This window comes from Aotus nancymaae, unplaced genomic scaffold (genome assembly GCF_030222135.1).
Source record: "Aotus nancymaae isolate 86718 unplaced genomic scaffold, 86718_ANA_hifiasm-v0.15.2.pri h1tg000067l, whole genome shotgun sequence".
NCBI lineage: Eukaryota > Metazoa > Chordata > Mammalia > Primates > Aotidae > Aotus > Aotus nancymaae.
In genome coordinates, this window is record NW_026988482.1 from 32,846,923 (window position 1) to 32,868,609 (window position 21,687).

The 21,687-nt window shown below is 43.7% G+C and overlaps 1 protein-coding gene and 1 long non-coding RNA gene across 10 annotated transcripts in view; both read left to right on the top strand.

Annotated features, from left to right (window-relative positions):
• The first annotated feature begins 3,466 nt into the window (after nucleotides 1-3,466).
• On the top strand, nucleotides 3,467-6,150 carry LOC110568612 (uncharacterized). The gene is made up of 2 exons (XR_002478856.2): nucleotides 3,467-3,556; nucleotides 5,961-6,150. It is a non-coding gene; the product is annotated as an uncharacterized LOC110568612 (long non-coding RNA).
• Nucleotides 6,151-9,643: 3,493 nt separating this feature from the next.
• The window catches only part of PXK (PX domain containing serine/threonine kinase like), a 96,380-nt gene continuing 84,336 nt past the window's right edge, over nucleotides 9,644-21,687 (top strand). For all 9 annotated transcript variants that reach the window (XM_021672388.2, XM_021672389.2, XM_021672393.2 and 6 more), the window contains exon 1: nucleotides 9,644-9,845. In XM_021672388.2, coding sequence (XP_021528063.2) covers nucleotides 9,744-9,845 — 102 coding nt within the window. In that variant the 5' untranslated portion in view covers nucleotides 9,644-9,743. The remainder of the gene's footprint in view (nucleotides 9,846-21,687) is intronic.

Below are 21,687 nucleotides of genomic sequence, written 5' to 3' on the forward strand. Positions count from 1 at the left end.
TTACGCCTGTAATCCCAGCCCTTTGGGAGTCCACGGCGGGCGTATCATGAGGTCAGGAGATCGAGACCATCCTGGCCGTGGTGAAACCCCGTCTCTACTAAAATGCAAAAAATTAGCTGGGTGTGATGGCACACACCTGTAGTCCCAGCTACTCAGGAGGCTGAAGCAGGGGAATCCCTTGAATCCGTAGATGGGAGGTTGCAGTGAGCCAAGATCATGCCACTGCACTCCAGCCTGGCGAAAGAGCAAGATTCCATCTAAAAAAAAAAAAAGTTGCACGTTTTCAATTCTCTGGAGGAGTGGAATTGCTGGGTCATGTTACTTTAAAGAATTGTCAAATTGTTCTTCAGATTACTATTGGGTGTGAGGTGGTATCTCATTGTAGTTATGATTTCCATTTCTCTAGTGTCAGCCAACACATTCAAGACAATCTATGACAGAATTTTTTATTTTAATTTTTACCAAGAGAGCTGCTTAACAGACAACTAGAAAGAATTATTCTAGTCGCTAGAGGGCAGTGTTGTGTACAAAGTTAGTACTTTTAAAACTGGGAAGGTAAGACCAAAATCAATGTGAAGAGCAAGGATACCGTTTTCATGAGTTTCAGAATACACAGCATATGCAGGCTGAGATCCACCTAAAGAAGACTTACTTGTAGGTGAATCACTAGACATGCTGAAAATGTGTTCAAATAGCAAAACAAAATAGGGATCATGAGGTACAAATATATGGACTTGAGGCCAAGACTGCTTGCTCCTGCAGAACTCATTCCTTGCGATTTAGCAGCAGTCTTAAAATTGGGTCCATAACTAGATTGGGAAGTGATCATTGATACTGATAGCCACCATTTTTTCAATGCCTGATAAGTTGATTTTCTACATTAATCCTTGAAACAACTTTGTGAAGTTAATGTTACCCTGTTTGTAAGTCGGATAACTGTGTGACTTGCCCAAGGTTGTACAGTGAATAAGCAGTACAGCTGGGATTCAAACTTCGGCCTGCTTGGCTCCAAAGCCTTTCCTTTTTCCATCACTCTGTGGGTCTTAGGTTCCTATTAGAGGCCAAGGGGAAAATTATCCTTTGCCCTCTGAAGGTTCATTGAAAAATCAACAGAGAAAAGGCATACAAATATATTAACTTGCATGTCGGGGAGAACCACAGAGTGATTACCCCCCAAGCCCCCACCCAATAGGCTTTAGAAGCTTAAATACCACCTTAAGGTTACAGAAAATGTGGGCTCCGATCACAGCAAAACAGGTTCTGGGAGCAAGAGAAGAGGAAGCCTGACTAGCAAAAGTGGTCTTGTTATGTAAATGAAGCCCCACAGGTGGCAGCCCTCAGAAGAATAGATGGTAAATGTTTCAGACCTTTTTTTTTCTTTTTGAGACAGTTTCACTCTTACTGCCCAGGCTGGATTACAATTCCATGGTCTCGGCTCAAGCAGTTCTGCCTCAGCCTCCCAAGTAGGTGGGATTACAGGCGCCAGCCACCATGCCCGGCTGATTTTTGTATTTTTAGTAGAGACGGGATTTCACCATGTTGCCCAGGCTGGTCTCAATCAGGTGATCCGCTGAACTCCCAAAGTGCTGGGATTACAGGCATGAGCCACCGCGCCTGGCAGGTTTCACCAAGATCCAGACAAGGAAAGGCCTGGCTGCATCAAGCAGATTCTCTGCAAATGCAAGTTTCCCCCATAAAAGACAGCTTTGCAGGGCTACTTCTGTTGGCTCTATGAACAGCCATCTCAAAATATGACAAATTATTTTGGTGTGAAAATTTTTTTCTTCATTCACATTGCTGGAACTGGAGCACTGTCAGTTTCTATAACAGCATCTTATATGGCATTAAAGTAATTGGAATAATTCTATAGCAATCTTTTTGCTTTCTGAACGTTCTAGATCTTATTCTCTGCTAGAGTTGTAGCATTTTCCTAATACCATTAGTTGAAAGTCTTTCACTCATGCATATCACCTACCCTTTTTCTAAGATTCTTTGTTTTCACTGCAGAAATGCTTAAGGGTTAGCCTAAAGATGAGAAGTATAGGTTGGGGAAGGGATGTCAGATCTGAATGATAGTTGATTTACACTGTGTAACTTTTAAAAGTAGCTTTTCAGTGTAAGCATATCCACTGTTTTTTTTGTTTGTTTTCTGAGATGGAGTCTCACTCTGTCTGGCAGGCTGGAGTTGCAGTGGTACAGTCACTGCAGCCCCTCCTGGGCTTAGACAATTCTCCTGCCTCAGCCTTCTGTATAGCAGGGACTACAGGTGCATAACACCATGTCTGGCTTATTTTTTTATTTTTTGCAGGGATGAGGTCTCACTTTGTTGCCCAAGCTAGACTCAAACTCCTGGGCTCAAGCAATCCTCCCACCTTGACTTCCCAAGGTGCTGGGATTATAGGCATCAGCCACTGTGCTCGGCCTTCATGTTCACTTTTTAAAAATGTATTCAATTTTTGTAGAGATGGGGGGTCTGACTGTGTTGCCCAGGCTGGTCTCAAACTCCTGGTCTCAAACGATACTCCTGCCTTGGCCTCCCAAAGTGCTGGAATGAGCCTCTGCATACAGATTTCCACATTTTTATATTCCCTAAGAGTCATGGTCTTTGAAATGTATAAATCAATAAAAGTTGGAACAGAGAAGTCGACAAGAAGTTATCAGTACTTCTCTTTAAATAATAACTTGTTGTTTTTATCCAGAGCCAAGATTCTCAAACCACTCATGCTTTGTTAAAGCTGGCTATAAGGACAACTGGTTGCTTGGCTTCTCATTCCGAGTCTATACAAACTGCTCAAAAGAATGACTCTTTCAATGAAAGCTTGAGTGACCCTCAAATTAGGAAATCCTCTCCCAGATAATTGAGAAGTGGCCTTGACTGTACCAGGTCACATTTGGAAGTGAGTACAAAAGTCATGACTAAAATAGGCCAAGTTAAGACTGGGCACAGTGGCTCACGCCTATAATCCCAGCACTTTGGGAGGCCGAGGTAGGCAGATCACAAGGTCAGGAGTTTGAGACCAGCCTGGCCAACATAGTGAAACCCTGTCTCTACTGAAAATACAAAAATTAGCCGGGCATGGTGGTGAAAGCCTGTAGTACCAGCTACTCGGGAGGCTGAGGCAGGAGAATCGCTTGAACCTGGGAGGTGGAGGTTGCAGTGAGCCAAGATCATGCCACTGCACTCCAGCCTGAGCAACAGAACCACAACAACAGCGAGACTCTGTCTTAAAAAATAAAACAGGCCAAGTTGTCCTAGCACTTTCTATATAGGGGCATTATACGACTGCAAATTATGTGACGTTTAATCGTCACAGAAAGAGATACCATTTTAAGCACTTTTAACCTAATGTACTGGAAAATTGCTTAATGGATTTTTATATTCTATTAGAAACATTTCCATACTGGTGAAATGCCACTCATTTCTTTTTCTGAACAGCAAATCTTGAGTAGCAATGGGAAGAAAGCCTGGCAACAGACACCGTTTGTCTTGTGGACCTGATGTGCATATTCACCTAGAAAAAGAAGAAATTGCTAAATGCACACTGATACCTCTTAGGTAACCACAGGTTTTCATTTTGTGCTGAATTATTAGTCATTTTTCCTTTATGATTTTAGAGTATGATTCAGAGACCAATTTATTCCCAAAGAAAATTGCTATTACATCCATTAAGTTTTTATATTAAAACATTTTCTACCAAGGGATGACTGTCACTGAGCAACTGTGCCAATGTGAATGCCTCATGTGTCAGCATAGCTTATTACCTAGCTCTGTCTGAGCAGGATGGGAGTGATGCCGAATTAGTCTTGGTCCACAAGTATCTCGAGGGTCTCAGATGTTTCACCTCCTTTGTTCTTATCTTTGCTTTTATTTAGGCTTACTGACACAGCAGAGAAGTGAATTCTCAGCATCTTCAGAGAAATTGTGGGTTAGAGTAGAATCACCAGCTAGAAGAAACCATTTAAATTCAAAATCATAAGGAACCCAGAACCAATGTTAACGCTACATAAATACAACAAGACTAATCGGAGGCCCCACAGTTCATTCCTAAGGTGGTTCTTAGCTATAAGGCAATTCAAATGACCTTAAAAACCCTGGGCAAAAGTCCCCTGTGATGAGGTGGAAAATAACACGCAAAGGAAATAATGACTGTGGCTTGAGTTTTGTTGTCTTAGATCCAGTTCATGAATATTTAAAGAAATAAAAGCATTTTGAGTTGGGAGGCCATGCTGCTTAGGAAACACTGAGTTTTTCACAAGCTTCTGATTTGATTTCATAGAGTAGTTGCCAAGCTTAGGAGCATCCTCACTAAAACTCATTATCTTCAGTCAATCTGGGCAAACATCAAGTTGTTAGACAACCTGTGGGCCATCTAAACATTTGGCAACAGTGGGAAATATATATATATATATTTGCTAGCCCTGAGTAGTTGTGTGTGTGGCAAAAGCTGAGAAAGCTGAGGGTCCCTCATTCCTCTTTAGCTTTAGGCAGCCTGAGACTATAGAAACAAAATTGATTTAATTCAGATCAGCTCCAGCCTTGTCCCCAGGTTTGGCCTGAGCCATTTCTTTCCCTCCCTCTCTCCCTCCCTCCCTCTCTTTCTCTCTCTCTCTTTCTTTCTTTCTTTCTTTCTCTCTCTCATCCAGGCTGGAGTGCAGTGGTGGGATCACAGCTCATTGCAGCCTCGACCTCCCTGTGCTTGTGTGATCCTCCTACCTCAGCGTCCTGAGTAGCTGGGATCACAGGCACGTGCCACCATGCCCAGCTAATTTTTTGACTTTTTGTAGAGATAGGAATCTCACTAGGTTGCCTAGGCTGGTCTCAAACCCCTGGGCTCAAGCGATCTGCCTGTCTTGGCCTCCCAAAGTGCTGGGATTATCGTCATGAGCCACCATGCCCAGCCAGGTCTTAACCATTTCAAACGCCAAATGGATATTGAGGCTGTCCTGGGGTTTGAAATCTGGTTCCCTGTGGATCATGAATCCAGTTTAAGTCCAGTATCCTCAGAGAATCACTGACAAGACACTGATTTGGGTAGATAAAAATAAATCATGAGGCTCACCACAATATTTATTTTAAGGGGCTCACTTCCCAGAAGAATTCGAAGAGAAAGGGAAAGGGTAGACTGAAAGTTTGTCTCTGGCTTCACTCCATCAAATACCTGATTTCTCACTTTCAGTTTCCTTTCCTTAGTAAGGAAAACTAGACAACATTGTTATTTCATGACCTTTGCAACTCCGACTTTCAATTCTAATTCCTTTTCTGTTCTCTTCCGTTCCAGGGAGGAAAGTATTTTAATTCCTTTCCATAGAACAACTTTTCTCTCCCTGTATGGTTCATTTGCTGATTTCCTTAATTTTTAATTTTTATTTTTTTTATAGACAGAGTCTTGCTGGGTTGCCCAGGCTGGAGGGCAGTTGTACAATCACCGGTCACTGCCACCTCAAATTGCCAGGCTCAAGATATCCTCCCACCTCAGCCTTCTGAGTAGCTAGGTCTACAGGCATGCACTATGCACCACCACACCTGGCTAATTTTTTAAAACGTTGTAGAGACAGGGTCTTACTATGTTACCCTGGGTGGTCTTGAATTCCTGGCCTCAAGCCATCCTGCCATCTCAGTCTCTCAAGGTGCTAGGATTACTGTGACAATATTTTCTACCCTCCTTAAAAATTGGACAAAAAGGAGTTTGCTTCTTTTCCATTTTGTCCTCTACAGGACCTGCAATATCGAAAGTTTTTAAGTACCACTTACTGACTTTGAAAAAAATCACTACTGTAATCATTTGTCAAAAACACACGCATGGAGATTGTTATCTACCAATCGTATAATCTTAAAAGTAATCTAATTTGTAAAAGTATGCAAAATGCATTCCTCAGAGCATGTGAAATTGCTTGTAAGGTATGAACCATGGACAAATTGATTTCTCTTACAAAAGCATTTGGATTGTGTGTTTGCACAGATTACAGAGAAAATGGAGCTAACTCCCAGCTGGCCAGATTCAGAGAAGCCTTCTTCCTGTTACTCTTCTAACTTATGGAACCAGTTGTCAGAGCACTGGACCCCAGTTGTCTAACATTTTTTCCCCTTAATCATAAAAGTTACATGCAGAAAAGCATACAGAATAAAGCATCGTGATTCTGCTTCTTAGAGGCCCACCGTTATTTATTTATTTATTTGTTTGTTTGTTTGTTTGTTTATTTATGATGGAGTCTCCCTCTGTCGCCAGGCTGGAGTGCAGTGGCTCAATCTCAGCTCACTGCAACCTCAGCCTCTCAGTTTCAAGCAATTCTCCTGCCTCAGCCTCTGGAGTAGCTGGGACTACAGGCATGTGCCACCATGCCCAGCTAATTTTTGTATTTTTAGTAGAGACAGGGTTTCACCATGTTGGCCAGGATGGTCTTGATCTCTTGACCTCATGATCTGCCCACCTCGGCCTCCCAAAATGCTAGGATTACAGGCGTGAGTCACTGCCCCCAGTCTATTTATTTATTTTTGAGATCGAGTCTCATTCTGTCACCCAGGCTAGAGTGCAGTGGCACAATCTCGGCTCACTGCAACCTCCACTTCTTGGGTTTAAGTGATTATCCTGCCTCAACCTCCCGAGTAGCTGGTATTACGGGTGTGAGTCACCATGCTCTGGCTAATTTTTCTCTAAAAGGAGAGACAGAGTTTTACCATGTTGTCCAGGCTGGCCTCAGACTCCTGACCCCAAGTGATCTTTCCACCTCAGCCTCTCAAAGTGCTGGGATTACAGGTGTGAGCCTCTGTACTCAGCCCATATTTTGATATATTTCCTTCTGGCGTTTGTCCTATAGATATATTGGGATTATACAGATGCTAAATTGCTTACTGTTAAGAGCATTTCTCAAGATCATCAAATATTCTTTAATTATGTGACTATTTTTATTTATATATTTTTTGAGACAGGTTTTGCTCTGTTGCCCAGGCTGGAATGCAATGATGCAGTCTTGGCTCACTGCAGCCTCAACCTTCTGGTTTCAAGTGATCCTCCCACCTCAGCCTCCTGAGTACCTGGGACTACAGGCATGCACCACTTAGCCTGGCCTGATTTTTAATATTGCAAAAAATTCACGATTGTACCAAGATTTGTCCAAAACTCAATTGTTAGACATTTATCCTTGCATGCTATTTTTTGCTCTGATCTCTGATTATTCTTAGGATATTCTTAGGATACCTTCCTAGACGCAGAAATACTTGGTCATAGGATAAGAACATTTTTAAAGCCTTTAATACGTATTTGTTTTAGCGCCTAGTACCAGGCCTATTACATAGTAGGTGCTTGGCAAATAATTGTTGAATGAATATATGAATGCCCTCCAGAAAGGTCGGGCCAATTTATAATCCCACCAGCAGTAAGAGAAAAGAGCCTTGTCTTGGTCAGTCCATATCACGATAAGATTATAGCTGGATTTTGGTTTCTATGACTCTGGCAGTGAAATAATCAATTTGCCTTAAACAAAGAAATGAAAGTAAAAAGTTGAATCCTCCCTAAATGACATATGGTTTTGCTTTAATAGACTGCTGCTTTTAAATACAGTGAGACAAAAATGGAATGGAGGGAGAGTTCTGATTATTTTAGGGCTGAATCATGAAGTTCTATGATTCCTTCTTCACATCTAGCTCGCTTTATTGGATCTTGGCCCCCAAGGCCAATCTGTCATGGCCACTTGACTCCATGGAGCAATCCCATTAAGCTTGAGATCTGGAGAAGCGACTCTTTATATATGATGTGGACCTTTCCTGTGATGTCAAATTTTGGTGGTGGTGGTGGGATTGCCAAGAAACTTTGTTTCCTTATCTGAAATGTAGAAATTTAGTGAAGGCAAATTTAAGAATTAGGAACCTTCCATTCTGTGAACTGTAGGGGAAGGAGGAAACTAATATTGACTTTGTTTTTCTAGAGACAGAGTCTTGATCTGTTGCCTAAGCTGGATTTAAGTGGCATGATCATGGCTCACTGCACCTTCAACCTCCTGTGCTCAAAAAATTCTCCCACCTAAGCCTCTCGAGTAGTTGGGACCACAGGTGTAAGCCATCATGCCCAGTTATTTTTAAATTTTTTTTGTAGAGATGGGCTCTCACCATGTTGCCCAGGCTGAACTCCTTGGTTCAAGCCATCCACTCTCCTCAGCATCCCAAAGTGCTGGAATTACAAAGGCGAGCCATCACACCTGACCACTGTTTGAGGTTTTTGTTCGTTTGTTTGTTTGTTTTGTGTTTGTTTGTTTTTAAGGTGGAGTCTCACTCTGTCACCTAGGCTGGAGTGGAGTGGTACGATCTTGGCTCACTGCAACCTCTGCCTTCCGGGTTCAAGCAATTCTCCTGCCTCAGCCTTCTGAGTATCTAGGTCTACCGGGGCGTGCCACCAAGCCCAACTAATTTTTGTATTTTTAGTAGAGGGGGTTTTTGCCATGTTGGCTGGGCTAGTCTCAAACTCCTGACCTCAGGTGATCCACCTGCCTTGGCACTCCCAAAGTACTGGGATTACAAGAGTGAGCAGTGGCACCTGACTACTGTTTGAGTTTTTATTATGCGCCAAGTCCCTTCCCAGTCTACTGCATTCCTTGTATTAACCTTTTCATACAAATAACATTATTTCCACTTTGCAGATTGGGGAGCTGGGACTCAGAGAGGTTGGGTAACTTATTCAAGATCACACAGCTGGTAAATACCAGAGCCACAGAGATGATGGTCATCCTATTCTAAACTTAACTCTTCACTATCCTGGAATGCTGCCCTAGGAGAGGGCAGTGTGGGTGAAACTTCTATGTGTATATGGGGGGATGAGGTGGTACCAGGATTATGGCTTTGGGTTCAGGCAGACTGTGGGCTGATTTAGGACTGAGATCCCAAGGTTCTCCGGCTTGGCTCTTGGTTTGAAGTTCTTCGAGTCCATATGGTGGGATCAAAAACTCCCAAGTCTAAGGGATGTGGCTGAGCAAGCAGTGGGAGCCAAGAGTAGAGGCTAGGGGTCTCTGAACCATTTTATAGGGTCTCCAGTTCTTAGAGCTTGGGTCTGAGTGTTCTGGGTTCCAAGGCCTCCAATTATGGGGTCCAGCTCTTAGGTGTTCAGGTCTGAAGAGCCGGTTTAAGAGTCCCTGTGAAGTCTCAATCTGAAGGGCTTGTTTCAGAAAGCCTCTGGGTCTGCAGGGCTCAGACTGGAGGTCCCATCCTGAAGGCCCTTTTTCTGAGTTTTAGGGTTCTTGGGTCTGGAGGGATGAGAGAGGTCCAGTTCTGAGGGTTTCAAGTTCAAGACGTATAGTCCCAGAAAAGCCCAGTTCTGAGAGGCCTGGTTTGGAAATCTCTCCGTGAAGATTCCTGGATCCCAGGGCTCAGGACCAGGCGTCTCTGGATCTGAGGATCCTGGTAGTGATGGCTTAGGGTGGTGTTCCCAGGTCCGATGCCCGGAGTTAAGGGCACCGAGTCTGCGGTGCGGCTGCGAGGAGCTGGGAGGTGTAGGCCCTTGGCAGCCGCAAGGCGGATGCGCGGGCCTGCGGGCGGCAGTGCTGGCGGCTCTCGCAGCGTCTCCGCTGGGTCGGCGCTAGGACTCCGCGGCGGCGGCGGAGGCGGGGAGGGCGGCGCTAGGACCCCACGGGCCCGGCAGCGCGTGGGGCGGCGCGTGTTGACAGCGGCGGCGTTGGAGCCGGGCGGGCGGCGGGAGTCGGCGCTTTGGGTTCCTGCCTCGCGTCCCTGGGCGGCGGCGGCGGCGGGGCGTCCCGGGATGGCCTTCATGGAGAAGCCACCAGCCGGCAAGGTGCTGCTGGACGACACGGTGCCGTTGACAGCAGCCATCGAGGCGAGCCAGAGCCTGCAGTCCCACACGGTGCGCGGCCCTGCGGGCGGGCAGGCGGGCGGCGTGGGGCGGCCTCGGGCCACGAAGAGGCTGCGGGCTGCAGGGCGCTGGCCGGACAGGGTCGTCGGACGGGGACCGGGCCACAGGGTGGGCGGCCCTGGCCGGGAAGGCTGTGGCGCGCCGCTGGGTCTGGGTCAGGGCCCCCAGGGCCCAGGCGAACGCAGAGGCCCGGAGGGGCAGAGGATGGGGACCGCAGCCCCCGGCGCCGCGGGGTGGAAGGAGCTCGGCGGCCACCTGGAAAGCGCCTCCGAGTTGGGGGGCGGGAGGTGCGGGAGCCCTGGGCTCACCTTGGGCGGGGGGAGCGGGAACTAGACTGCCCAGGACTATCCACTTCTGCCCGCCTCCAGCCTTTTCCTTTTTGAGGCCGCGGAGTTTCCTTCTGGCAGCAGAGGGTCTGGGCGATGGGAATGAGGGTGTGCCGGGCCAAATGGAAGTGTGACTTCAGAGCCTACTTGTTGGGACAGCAGAGTGCAAGTGGCTGGGGTCTGCAGCCCAGTTTCCTGGTCAGCTGCTTGGCCCTGGCCCCGGGAAGTAGTGGGGGCGGCAGCCAGCGGGGACTGCTGAAGCAGGTGTATGAATGTGCTTCTCTAACTTGCTCTTTAGTGGGCAATGGCAGCATTCATTTGAGTTTAAAATCCACTCGAGTAGCATAAAGGAGTAATAGGTCCTCATAGTAAACACAGACAGAGTTCATTTCTGCTATGTATACTGTCTTTTATGGGGCTTTAAAACCGTGGTTGTTTTCATTTGCTTGTACCTTTTTTTGAAAGGTACACTATGTATTATAATTTACAAGCAATAAATCCAGGAACCAACAAGAAACCTGGAGCTACCAGCCAGTGGGACTTTTTTGGAGAAGTGATGAATTGGGAGAGAGATTCCTTCAATTGTGATGTTTTGTCAGGCCACCGAATCAGTTTCAGGCTCAGAGGCTTGTTTGTTTATCGTAGCAGTGTGTTTGGGGGATCATCATCTGGAGGCTAAAGCCCACAATAGCCTTCTGTTTCTCTTTTCGTTCAAGCTCTTCTGGTGACTTCAAAGAGACCTTTCATTCTGTTGTATTAAAGTGAGACTTTTTTGAACCTCGGTTTCCTCTTCTGACAGCCATGCTTTGTAGGGCTTGAATTGTTCGAAGCATTCACTTCCAGTTAACAAAATGATTATCTTTTTTAAAAATGTGATTTATTTCACTCTGTGTATCTTTAGTCGTATTCTATAGACACGCGAGAAGGCACATATAGGACTCCCTTGCTATCATTTGCGCCTAAAAGGAGTATGGCTTAAGGCTTGAAATTTAGGATAGGGAGTCAAGAGTAATTCAACTATGAAATTTGATTTTTGACTTGACTATTGGCAAGTAAGTCTTATAAGCTTTCAGGAAATAGAGTCAAGTCTTTCAGGTTTATTTTGCATTAAAAGTAAAGAGATAGATGTTTATAAATACTCACAAATTACTTTCTCTAGGAAGAATTCCATGCTTTCTACAGCCCCAGCCCATGTGCCTTCCCACACCTTAATCTTGATTAGTTTGTCCTGTAATTACTTCTTTACTTTTTCTCTCCACCAGGCTACAAGAGGGACACTTCTTTCTCACTCTTGGGTCTCATTCCCTGGTTTTTGATAGGATTTCAAATGTGCTTATTGAATGATTGAATAATTGAACTTCAACCTTACCATGCCTCTTTTTCTGTTTGTGTAAACTGGTAATTATGAAAATTGAAAAAATAACTTAGAGATCATTGCTTTAAGTGGTGAAAGATGTAATAGGATTCTGTTTTTATTGTGGATCTTTTCTGTGTGTGTGTGTGTGTGTGTGTGTGTGTGTGTGTGTGTGTGTAAACAGTGTCTCACCATGTTGTCCAGGGTCCAGCCTGGTCTGGAATGCCTAGGATCATGCCATCCTCCCACCTCAGCCCCACAAGGTGCTGGTATACAGACATGAGCCACCACACTTGGCCCCTGCAGATCTTTTCTTTAAAAAATAAAACAATTGAGGGTAGAAAATGGCAGTTCTTACAGTGATGACTGAATACGAAAGACAATGACTCACAGGAGACCCACAGAGGCAGATGTGGTGGAGTAAAAAACTGTAGCATTGTCTTGCATAATTTTTTGACTGTTCTGTGTTCTTGTCATTTTAGCTGTAAAGTTTAACTGAGAAATGTTGCGTCAGCCCTGAACTTTATTGAGAAAATCATATGCTGATGCAAACTTTTTGGACTATTAGTGTCTTATGAGTAAGTCTTTTTTAAAACAGGAACTGTTGGAAATTATTCTGGAAAGAAGTAGTTGCTAAGAGTGGTATGTAGAAGAGAAAGGCACTGTTTTTTCTTGGGAAGATTGAAGATGGCTTTCCAGCTTGGTAGCTGAAGGGAGATGATGTTCCAAAAGTCAGAGCTCTACTCTCCCTTTGAAATGCTGACTCGCTAGGAAGTTGCTCATTGGCTGTAGACAGAAACTTACGGAGATAGAGACAGCCTTGGGGTTGGAAGAGGCACGACCTTAATACAGGTTTGGGCTGGTACTTGCTAGTCATGTGATATAAGCTGGGCGAGTCACCTAAACCTTTTTGAAGTTTAGTTTTGTCATCTGTAAATGAGAGTAATAAATGCCTGCCCTGACTGCCTCCCAAGGTTGTTAGGAAGATTAAATGAAATCATCTTGATGAAGTATTTGTAAAGTGCATTCCTTCCTCCTTCCATCTCTTCACTCCCTGACAACGTTTGTGCAAAGGGTTAAACACATTAGAGGGCATTATTGCAAGTAAGCTCATTTCTGTCCATAGTTCCTTTCATTTATCAAGGTCGTTTAGCCTTGGGAAACATATATATATATTATACACACACACACATATATATAATATATGTATTATATATATATAATATATGTATGAAATATATGTTTATGTATATATAACTATATATAATATATATAACATATTTATAACATATATTTATATATATATATGTTTCCCAAGGCTAAACCACCTTGATAAATGAAAAAAATATGTATATATATATACATATATATACATATTTTTTAATAGCGTTGAGATTTTTGCTGTGTTGCCCAGACTGATCTTGAACTCCTGGCCTCAAGTGATCCTCCAACCTTGGCCTCCCAAAGAGTTGTGATTATAGGCATGAGCCACTGCACCCAGCTGGGAGACAATCTATAACAGAAAATGATTTCGGATTTATGAACTTGGTAGGGAAAAATTCTGTGGTTTGGAAACTTGAGTCACCAGAAGGATGAGGGGAATACAAGGTCACCACCAGAAAGGCACATTTGGATGAGCAGCTGGCAGAAAGGACGTGTGTTGGTAGGTGATTCTGTGCTTTGCTGTGGTTTGATTTTATTTTTATTTTTATGGAGCAAAATGAATTTGGTTTTAAGAGCTAGACCAGCCCTCTGCTGCAAGGAAATGAAGCTTCTATAAAATCAGAAAGGCTAATATTTAGGGGGAAGATGCTTTCAGGTTGAGTTTGGAGGAAGAAGGAGGATTTTCCAAACAAAAGGAATTCTGGTGAAAAGCCACACAGGTGAGTTGTGAGAAAATTTGAGAGGAACAAGAGAGGACAAGGGAAATACAAGTTCTTGGCTACATAAAAGCAAAAACTTTTTCAAGTCAGTAGACTAAAAAAATGCTTACCTAGCTGAAATAGAACCAGAGGAAACAGTTTTGGAAAGTGTTGTTATCAAATGTGCAGATCCAATTTTTGCTGGTGGGTAGGCTGTGTGTGACAGCTTTTCGTCTCGGTTTTCTCCTTTTTAAATATTTTTCTTTGGGGTTCATCTGGATCAGGGACTATTTATCTTCCATTTGGACATTTTGTTTTTGAGAAACAGATAATTATAGTGACAGTTAAGGCATAACAGAGAACATTCTTAAAAACCTGTGGAAAAGATAATATTACATGTTAAAATCTTTACTGAAAATGGATCTCTCCTTGAACGTTTGATGTTTGGAAACTACATTCCTGCATGGCCTATTTATTCAGCTATACTCATTCATTCAACAAAAATATATTAAGTGCCTACTATGTGCCAGGCACATGCTAGAGATGGAATGGCGAACCAGACAGCTCCTGCATTCGTGGAGCTTTTGTTCTGTTGGATTTGGAGATCTTTTTTAATTTTTTTTTTTTTTTGAGACAGGGTCTTGCTCTGTCACCCAGGCTAGAGTGCAGGATCACAGCTCATGGCAGTCTCAATTTCCTGGCTCAAGTAATCCTCCTGCCTGAGCTTCCTGAGTAGCTGGGATTACAGGCATGCGCCACCATACCTTTCTAATTCTTTGATTTTTAGTAGAGATGGGGTCTCGCTATGTTGTCCAGATTGGTCTCAAACTCCTAAGCTCAAGTGATCCCCCTGCCTCGGCCTCCCAGAATGCTGGGATTACAGGCATGAGCCACTGCACCCAGCCTCAACTAGGATCTTTACCTTCATAAAACAGATGGTTTTAGAGGTTTGGTTTTCTGAGCTTTAGCTTCTTAATCAATGACCCTTTTTATAGACTTTTAAACTCTATTTATTCATCACCAGAATAACTATTCAAATGTAATGCCAAATTAGGAGACATTATTGCCTTCAGATCCTGAAATCTTAAGGTAATCCAGTACTCAATATCAGAATTTGAATTTCCTCTTAGAATGCTCTTTGGAAGTTTCTTTAGAATTCCAAGTTATACTGAATACTTAAAAAAAATTTCTTTAGGGCAGGTGTGGTGGCTCATGCCTGTAATCCCAGCACTTTGGGAGGCTGAGGCAGGTGGATCATCTGAGATCAGAAGTTCGAGACCAGCCTGGCCAACATGGTGAAACCCTGTCTCTACTAAAAATACAAAAATTAGCCAGGTGTGGTGGTACATGCCTTTAGTCCCAGCTAGTTGGGAGGCTGAGGCAGGAGAATCTCTTGAACCTGGGAGGCAGCAGTTGCAGTGAGCCAAGATTGCGCCATTGCACTCCAACCTGGGCGACAGAGCAATACTGTATTTCAAAAAAAAGAAAAAATTCTTTAAAGATGTTTGTATTAGACAGACTGTGTGATAGTTAACTTGCAGCAGTTCCACACATTATAATAAGATACAAGAGCAGTTATTTGCTGGGCATCTATTCCATGTGGTTATGTATTTTTCCCCACTTGTCCTGGAAATCTGAGATGGATGCAGTCAGAAAACCTTGAATCGAAAGCTTTTAGGTACTGGCAATTAGTTCATTTAGAGATTGTAAGTTGTCTCTTTCTATTGAAGAAGTTGTTTTTTGCTGTTCTTGTTTATTTATTTATTTATTTTTGAGATGGAGTCTTACTCTGTTGTCCACGCTGGAGTGCAATGGTGCGATCTCAGCTCACTGCAACTCTGCCTCCTGGGTTCAAGTAATTCTCCTGCCTCACCTCTCGAGTAGCTGGGATTACAGGCACCAGCCACCACACCAAATACAATTTTTGTATTTTTAGTAGAGACAGGATTTTACCATGTTGGCCGGGCTGGTCTTGAACTCCTGACATCAAGTGATCTGCCCACCTTGACCTCCCAAATTGCTGGGATTACAGGCGTGCCTGGCCAAGAATTGTTTTTTTGTTTTTTTTTTGCAACCTCATTTATGGGCTGATGATACTCAATCCCTGTTTGAGAATTATCCCATGAGAAAGGTTTCTCATAATAGGAATATAAATCCAAGCACCTGACTATAATTACTAGTAAGAAATCTAAGATTCGGGGGCTGAGGTTTATTTTATGTGAAAAGGTAGTTACATGTTTTGCTTCCCTAGGGAATGTGGAAAGAACCACCCATGTATACTTAGTTTCCATATGGATTGTGATTTCAAGATTGTTCAATATATAGATTTTTTTTTAAGACCGGGTCTCACTCTGTTACCGAGGCTGGAGTGCAGTGGAGCAATCGTGGCTCACTGTAGCCTTTACCTCTCCAGCTCAAAGGATCCTTCTGCCTTAGCCTCCTGAGTAGCTGGAACTTCAAGCACACATCACAACACCTGGGTAATTTTTAAGTTTTCTATAGAGACAGGGCCTCTCTGTGTTGCCCAGGCTGGTCTCAAACTCTTGGCCTTGAGTGATCCTCACACCTTTGCCTCCCAAAGTGCTGGGATTACAAGTGTACTGTACACAGCCTAAATTATTGATTGAAAGTTTAAATGGGTTATTTGGAGCAAGTAAAATAAACCCTCTGTTCCTCACTGCAGGTCGGGTAGTGGTTTCCTTTCAGGCCGCTAGAGGTTTTGGGGTAGCTTCATGGGAAACGAAGCTCCTTTATGTTCCAACTTTTGGTATCCTGAGAAAGAGGGAAATGGACCCCGTTTTAGAAGTCATAAGAGCTTAAGTGTTTGGGATGTCAGAGGGGGAGTAATAGAGTTTTTCCTTTGTTTTTTTCCTTAAACTAGAAGTCATTCTTATCAGTGCCTTCCTTTGCAAACACCAAGGATGTAGAGGAGGAAGTTAAAGTTGACTCCTCTTCAGAATAGATGACAATGGCCCTTCTTTGTGGTTTGAAACTTTTGATTTAGGAATAAGGAACAAGTGCTTTGTCTTGGGTAAACTTGGACCTCAGGAGGAGGAGAGTTTCTTCAGATTAACCATTTAGTCTCCAGCTCACCTTGCTGACAACCACATTTGAAGTAAGTAACCATTTTTAGCTGAAGTTAAAATACCAAGTGTTTTAAGCCAGGTGTAGTGGCTCATGCCTGAAATCCCAGCACTTTGGGAGACCAAGACGGGCAGGTCACTTGAGGTCAGGAGTTTGAGACCAGCCTGGCCAACATGTTAAAATCCCATTTCTACTAGGAGTACAAAAATTAGCTGGGAGTGGTAGTGTACGCCTGTAATCCCAGTTACTAGAGAGTCTGAGGCAGCATAATTGCTTAAACCCAGGGGACAGAGGTTGCAGTGAGCCAAGATCACACCACTGCATTGCAGCCTGGACAACAGAGGTAGACTCCATCTCAAAAAAAAAAAAAAAACTTTATATAATTCACATACCATATGAGTCACTCATTTAAAGCATACAATTCAATGGCTGTTGGTATATTTACAGAATTGTGTATTGATCATCACAATCAATCTTAGAACATTTTCTTTCTTTTTTTTTTTGTGAGATGGAATCTCACTCTGTTGCCCAGGCTAGAGTGCAGTGGTGCGATCTTGGCTCACTGCAACCTTTGCCTCCTGGGTTCAAGTGATTTTCCTGCCTCAGCCTCCCGAGTAGCTGGGACTACAGGCACCCGTCACCGTGCCTGGCTAATTTTTGTATTTTTAGTAGAGATGGGGTCACCATGTTGGCCAGGCTGGTCTTGAACTCCTGACCTCAGGTGATCTGCCTGCCTTGGCTTCCCAAAGTGCTAAGATACAGGCGTGAGCCACCACACCCTGCTAGAACATTTTCAATACCCCAAAAAGAAGCCTTAGTCATCGCCCTGTTTTATAACTCAGAATATGTTACGTTTTTCTTTTTAAACCTTCAAGGCTACTAAACTAATTTAATATAAACACCTCTTTACCAAACTCCAAGAAACAACCAAGTTGTTCTATTGTTATTGGAATTGTTTCAGAATATATTCTAAGCACAAGCTCTTCCGGCCCAACTTCTTTAAGGATCTCATCAGAGGGACTGTTTCTTTATCGATAAACACCCATGCACCTGTCTTTGTGACCTCTTAGAACCTCACTGACCTGAAGCCCATTCTTAGGCTCTAGATCTTAGGGTAAGAATCACTGTTGGAAAAACTTTTTTAGGCCAGGCATGGTGGCTCATGCCTGTAATCCTAGCACTTTGAGAGACTGAGATGGATGACTGGCTTGAGGCCAGGAGTTGAAGACCAGCTTGGCCAACATAGTAAAACCCCATCTCTACTAAAAATACAAAGATTAGCCAGACAAGGTGGTGCGTGCCTGTGGTCCCGGGCTACTTGGGAAGCTGAGGCCTGAGAATCCCTTGAACCTGGGAGGCAGAGGTTGCAGTGAGCCGAGATCATGCCAATGCACTCTAGCCTGGGCGACAGAGTGAGACTGTCTCAAAAAAAAAAAAAAAAGAGGCCGGGCGTGATGGTTCACGCCTGTAATCCCAGCACTTTTGGAGGCTGAGGCGGATGGATCACGAGGTCAAGTGATCGAGACCATCCTGGTGAACATGGTGAAACCCCATCTCTACTAAAAATACAAAAAATTAGCTGGGCATGGTGCGCGTGCCTGTAATCCCAGCTACTCAGGAGGCTGAGGCAGGAGAATTGCCTGAACCCAGGAGGTGGAGGTTGCGGTGAGCCAAGATCGCACCATTGCACTCCAGTCTGGGTAACAAGGGCGAAACTCTGTCTCAAAAAAAAAGAAAGAAAGAAAGAAAGAAAACCTTTTTAAAATTATAAACTTAGAGTATTACTTATTTTAGTTGGTGTTAGTTGGTGAAACGTGTGCATCTGAAAAATGTACTATAATACCATCTATGTCCTACTTTAAGCAAATCCTGTATTTAGAACAATAGATGAACTGTGTCCTGTGAGTTTGAAAACAAATTGCTTTGGGTTGCAGCCTGCCTAGTGCGTTTCAGTGTGTGCACTGATGACTTTTATTAGACAGTGGCATGGGGAAGGGCAGAGGGCTCTGTGCTGGAGAGCAGGGTTCTGGAGCACTAGTCATGGCTCTGCCTGCTGTCACAGCACCTCTTTATAATATTTCAACAAGGCTGCTCACATTTCTTTGATGTGTTCATCAGAAATAGGTCATTTCTCCTCATTAATTCAGTTGAGGCTTTTTTGCTGGACTGAGGGAAGTGAATGGAGTGTTGGTGTGGGAGAATCCTGGATCTCAGAATGTCTAAGAGCCACCTGTAATGGTGAAAAGGGAAAGCAACGTTGTTCATTCATTGCCTTCCTTTTGAGCCTGCCCTTCCCCCAGGTAACAAGTGATTCCTGGGCAGAGACTCATTGCACTTTAGTCCTGCTCACGTTCCTCTTTGCAGAAGTAGAGGGACATGAAGCCAGAAAGAAGTGGGTCTGTTCACACCAGACCTCTAGCATCAGGCCAGCACCACAGCACCCTGCCTGGTCCACGAGAGCACAGGGAATGGCAGAGTGTCACATTGCCATGCTGTAGGCATCTATGCATGTGACCATGTAGCCCACCATATTCATCAGCAGCCTGGCACTGGTTTATTCCACAGGTGCTTCTCAAGCTCTCGCTCTTTGATGGGCATTGTGGTCTCTAGGAATGCAGTGGTGAGCAGTCCCTGGTCTAGGGGGTCTCATGATGTTGAGGGTGGACAGGAGGGTCTGTGCATAGAGGACTCACCCCTGCTTTTTCCCACTCTGTGGATGGTAAGGGGCATGGGCAGCTTGTTCTGCCTCTTTGAGGCTTGTTTTGTTTTTTAACTCTAAATCCAGAATTTATGTATTGCTACGTTGATTCAGTTTTAAACTAACCAGTCTCTGGCACACAGATAGTAAGCATGCAGCAAGCATTTGCTGAATAAGTGAATTTGAGAATGAATTGGAGGTGAAGCTCAGGAAACCCTTCTTCTGTACTGCTACCGACCATCATACCTGCCAAGCGGGATGCTGGGTACTTTTACTTCTTGCCGGCCAAGCTGGATGTAATTTTCCTTCTTCTGAAATTCCCATAGAGTATATCTGCCCCAAAGGTACATTCATTTATACATCTATTACTTCTTACTACCCTGTTTTCTGTTTATAACCCCCCTCCTCCAATCCCACACAGGTAAAACTGGCTTAATGACCTTGGACAAATTGCTGCTTGATTTCTCCAGCCTCAGTTTCTTCATCTGTAAAGTGAGGATAGAAAGAGTATGTTAGGACTGCTGTGAGGAATAACTGAACTCATCCACATGGATCATTCAGAACAGAGCCCAGCACTTGTGTCAGCTGTTTTGCCGTTTCTTACTGTTGTATTTGCCAGAGCACTCAAGTACTGCCTAGTGCTTTTTTGGCATTCAAATGCATGTTTTGAATGGGAAAAGGAAAATTATTTATTTAAAGGTTTGTCTCACTGTCAACTGTGATTACTCTGCTAATAAGTGGCAAAAAACATCAGTGATACCTCAAAGAGCAGCTTTTCCCCTGTTTTTTCCTTTTTACCCTGGAGTAACACTTTTTGACAGCCATGCTTGGGAGATCCAGCACAGGGCCTCCTTACCAGGCTGCAGAGTTGGCTATTGGTGTTCAATGGTGACAAAAAAGACAAGTGGTTGGCCGGCCGCAGTGGCTCATGCCTGTAATCCCAGCACTTTGGCAGGCCAAGGTGGGCAGATCACCTGAGGCAAGGAGTTTGAGAATAGCCTGGCCAACATGGCAAAACCCTGTCTCTAATAAAAATACAAAAAAAATTTAGTTAGGTGTGGTGGCGGGCACCTGTAATCCCAGCTACTCAGGAGGCAGAGGCAGAAAATCGCTTGAACTTGGGAGGCAGAGGCTGCAGTGAGTCGAGATCGCACCATTGCACTCCAGCCTGGGCAACAAGTGAAAAACTCTGTCTCAAAAAAAAAAGACAAGTGGGCAGGCCATGGGGCTTAGCCTTGAGCTCCTGGAGGCCAGATCTGAAGGGAGGCAGCCCCTAGCATGCCAGCTCTTCCTCTCCCAGCTTTTGTTAATCACTAGAGGGGTTCCAACATCAGTACACAGACATTTGATCTCAGGAACATTAACAGATACTTATAGAGTCTTCTGGGTGCCAGGCACTGTGCTGCCTATTAAGATAAAAAGGTGAATGAAGCAGGGAGCTGACATCCTAGTGATGGATATAGCAGCCACAAAAGCAAAAATGAAGCAAAGTACCAAAGGGCTCCTCTGCCTGGGAGAGCAGTATGTAGGGGAGAGACTGGTCAGGTCCTCCCTAAGGCTTAGGGAACTTGGAGTGGTTAACAGAGGAGCCAGCATTTCAGAGGAATCGTTCTAAATCAGCACGGCTCAGCCTTTTTTAACTTGCAAACGCCTTTCATAGTTATAGTGACTGGTACAAACTCTCTCTAGAAGTGATTTTAAATAGAAAAAAAATTTATTTAGATTAGTATATTACTAAAAATTTTATTGCTTGGGATCTAAATTATATATATTTTTAAATTGTGATAAGAGGAATACAACTTAAGGCCCTGAGAAACAGCATCCTCAGACAACTTGTAGAATTACCATTTTTTGATGATTCTCACTTGTATTTCTCACTAACTTCTCACTAACATGTGTTTTGTCATTGGCATTGCTTGAGCCTACATTTAGCCACTGGTTTATTATGGATGTAAATGAAATCATATATGACTAAGAGCAAAGTCAATTAAAATACTGTGTAATGGTAAAAACTGTGATAAACCAACTGAGTTATGAACACACTTACGATTTCTACAACTCATCCCATGCTTCCTGTGTGCCTATTTGGAAGCTTCTACTCTATTCTAGGTTAAAGGGAAAAATATTTATGTTATTATTTTATTGATATTTAAGTTATTATTTTTAAGAAGTAGAAATAGAAGCCTAATAGCCTTTAACACATAAATCCTGAAACACCTTCTGGCCTCTTGTTGTTCATTCTCTTCCAAACTGTTCGTAACCCACCATAAGGATCTTAGTTTAAAAATCTGAAGAATGATTCTTCTCTGAGGCCAAGGTTACATTTGTAGACTTCAGGAGTTCATTAGTTCATTCAGCAGATACTGCTGTGAGTATGCTGTGTGTTCCTGGCATGTCCTAGGCACTTGAGGTACAGGTCTAAGCAAGACAGACTTGGTTCCTGCCTTCATCTGTTTATTCATTCCATCTGGGTTTATTTGGGAAGATTCTGGTGTGGCGTAAAAGACAG